Raw genomic sequence first — 3,038 nt, forward strand, 5'->3', positions numbered from 1 at the left:
GGAAGAGAGAGATAATTTTCCATCCACTGGTTCAATCCCCAGTGGCTGCAATGGCCAGAACTGAGCCAAACCAAAGCCAAGAGACTAGAGCCTTTTTCAGGTCTTCCATGCGGTTCAGGGGCCCAAGCAGCCAGGTTGTCTTCTGCTGCGTTCCCAGGCCATAAGCAGTGGATGGGACTGGAATTAGAGCAGGCAAGGCTCCTACTGGTGCCCACTCGGGATGCTGGTGTATGTCACCGTCACTCCTGCACCCATCTCAATGTTTTTTTTTGTTTTTTGGTTTTTTTTATAAAACAGCATCATCTTTATTTTGCATACTTTAATTTCAGGACAAAATAAAATAAACAAACAAAAAAACAAAATACACAACATCCAACCCCATTGTCAAGGAGGGAGTGGGGCTTCAGGCCCTTGTTTCCTGCCTTAAGACACCAGACAGGAGAGAATTCGACCACTAGACATGAGCAGGGGAACCAGGCGGGACAGGGCCACTCTGGGCTGTGGGGGCGCCAGGGAGACACTATACACAGGCATGAGGGTTCCGAGGAGCTCCTAATCCACTTCTTCCATTCGGGAGGCGTCCTCGTCTCCCTCAAGAGGGGGAATCTCGTCAGGAACAGCTGCACTGGGTTCTTCTGCTGTCACTTCATCCTCATCAATGCCTAGGCCTAGCTTGATCATGCGGTAGATGCGGTTGGAGTGGGTCTGGGGGTCCTCAAGGGAGAAGTCTGAAGAGAGCAGTGCAGTTTCAAACAGCAGCACCACCAGATCCTTGACTGCTTTGTCGTTCTTGTCTGCCTCAGCCTTCTGGCACAATGTTTCCACGATGGGATGGTCAGGGTTGATCTCCAGGTGCTTCTTGGCCATCATATAGCCCATAGTAGAGTTGTCTCGAAGTGCCTGGGCCTTCATGAAACGCTCCATGTTGGCTGTCCAGCCATAGGTGCTGGTCACAATGCAGCAGGGTGAAGACACCAGCCTGTTGGAGATGGTCACCTTCTCAACCTTCTTATCCAAGATCTCTTTCATGAGCTTACAGAGGTTCTCAAACTTGGCCTTGCTTTCTTCCATTTTCTTCTTCTCCTCCTCATCCTCAGGCAGCTCCAGGCCCTCTTTGGTAACCGACACCAGGCTCTTCCCATCAAACTCCTTGAGCTGCTGCACGCAGTACTCATCGATTGGCTCCGTCATGTACACCACCTCAAAGCCCCGCTTCCGCACACGCTCCACAAAAGCAGAGTTGGCCATCTGCTCTTTGCTCTCACCAGTAATGTAGTAAATGGACTTCTGGGTCTCCTTCATGTGAGAGACATACTCTGACAGTGAAGTCATCTCGTCTCCAGACTGGGAAGTGTGGTAACGCAGCAACTCGGAAAGGCGGCGCCGGTTGGTGGAGTCTTCATGGATGCCAAGCTTCAGATTCTTCGAGAAAGCTTCGTAGAATTTCTTGTAGTTCTCCTTGTCTTCCGCCAGCTCTGAGAAGAGCTCAAGGCACTTCTTCACAATGTTTTTGCGGATGACTTTCAAGATCTTGCTCTGCTGCAGCATTTCACGGGAGATGTTCAAAGGCAGGTCCTCAGAGTCGACCACACCACGGATGAAGTTGAGATATTCTGGGATCAGCTCATCACAGCTGTCCATGATGAACACACACCGGACATACAGCTTGATGTTGTTCTTCTTCTTCTTGTTCTCAAAAAGGTCAAACGGAGCACGGCGAGGGATGAAGAGTAACGCCTTGACTGCCAAGAGGTCTTCCCAGTCATTGGTCAGACTCTTGTAGAACTCTCCATATTCCTCCTGGGTGATGTCATCAGGGTTTCTGGTCCAAATGGGCTTGGTCTTGTTCAACTCTTCCTGATCAATGTATTTCTCCTTGATCTTCTTGGTTTTCTTTTTCTTATCCTTGCTGGTATCATCCTCTTCGTCAGAGCCAACATCCTCAATCTTGGGCTTCTCCTCATCGTCCTTATCTTCCTCTTCTTTCTCTCCCTTCTCTTCCTCTGCTTCATCATCACTGATTTCCTTTTCTCGTTCCTTCTCCAAGTAGAGGGTGATGGGATAGCCAATGAACTGCGAATGCTTCTTGACCACCTCTTTGACCTGCCTCTCCTCCAGGTACTCAGTCTGGTCCTGTTTAAGATGCAGGATCACTTTGGTGCCTCGGCCAATGGGCTCACCATGGTCAGCGCGCACAGTGAAGGAACCCCCAGCGGAAGATTCCCAGGCATACTGCTCATCATCATTGTGTTTTGTGATCACAACCACCTTCTCAGCAACCAGGTAGGCAGAATAAAATCCAACTCCAAACTGCCCAATCATGGAGATGTCTGCACTAGCCTGAAGAGCTTCCATGAAAGCTTTGGTGCCAGACTTGGCAATGGTTCCCAAGTTGTTAATGAGATCAGCCTTGGTCATGCCAATGCCTGTGTCCACCAGGGTCAGCATGCGCTCCTGAGGGTTGGGGATGAAGTCGATCTTCAGCTCCTTCCCGCTGTCCAGCTTGGACGGGTCTGTCAGGCTCTCACAGCGAATCTTGTCCAAAGCCTCGGAAGCATTGGAGATTAACCCCCACAGGAAGATCTCCTTGTTGGAATAGAATGTGTTGATGATGAGAGACATGAGTTGGGCAATTTCTGCCTGGAAGGCGAAGGTCTCCGCCTCCTCCTCGCCATGGTGCACTTCCTCAGGCATCTTGACAGGAAAGGGCAGCAAGCGCTCGGAGGACGATGAGCTGGGTGGCCAGACGGCGACTCGAGAGCCATCTCAATGTTTTAAATGGAACTTTCTTCCAGGATCTGACAAATTCATGTTACCTAAACAAATTCATGTTAAGAGTTACAATAGATCATTATAAAAAAAAAAAGACTGAGTTCCAAAATATTACATGTCAAAGCATGCCTTGTTAGCATGGAGAAAAAAATTGAATTTAAGAGAATTTGAAGACTTACTAACTGCCCCACACTCAAATAGCTCCTTGGCAATTCCTTGTCTTCTCCCACCAAGTGTACCAATGGATTCTCTCTGATAGTTCCTTA

At 49.0% G+C, this 3,038-nt stretch overlaps 1 protein-coding gene across 1 annotated transcript; it reads right to left on the reverse strand.

The window, feature by feature from the left end:
- Positions 1-333: 333 nt before the first annotated feature.
- On the reverse strand, positions 334-2,755 carry LOC101523562 (heat shock protein HSP 90-beta-like). The gene has a single exon (XM_036494854.2). The coding sequence runs from the start codon at positions 2,692-2,694 to the stop codon at positions 553-555; it is 2,142 nt and encodes a 713-aa protein (XP_036350747.2). The 5' UTR covers positions 2,695-2,755; the 3' UTR covers positions 334-552.
- Between the last annotated feature and the right edge of the window lie 283 nt (positions 2,756-3,038).

Source organism: Ochotona princeps, chromosome 3, assembly GCF_030435755.1.
Source record: "Ochotona princeps isolate mOchPri1 chromosome 3, mOchPri1.hap1, whole genome shotgun sequence".
NCBI lineage: Eukaryota > Metazoa > Chordata > Mammalia > Lagomorpha > Ochotonidae > Ochotona > Ochotona princeps.

Bases quoted from the DNA above. Each gene is read 5' to 3' on its own strand.
- LOC101523562 (XM_036494854.2), bottom strand. From the start codon at position 2,694: ATGCCTGAGGAAGTGCACCATGGCGAGGAGGAGGCGGAGACCTTCGCC.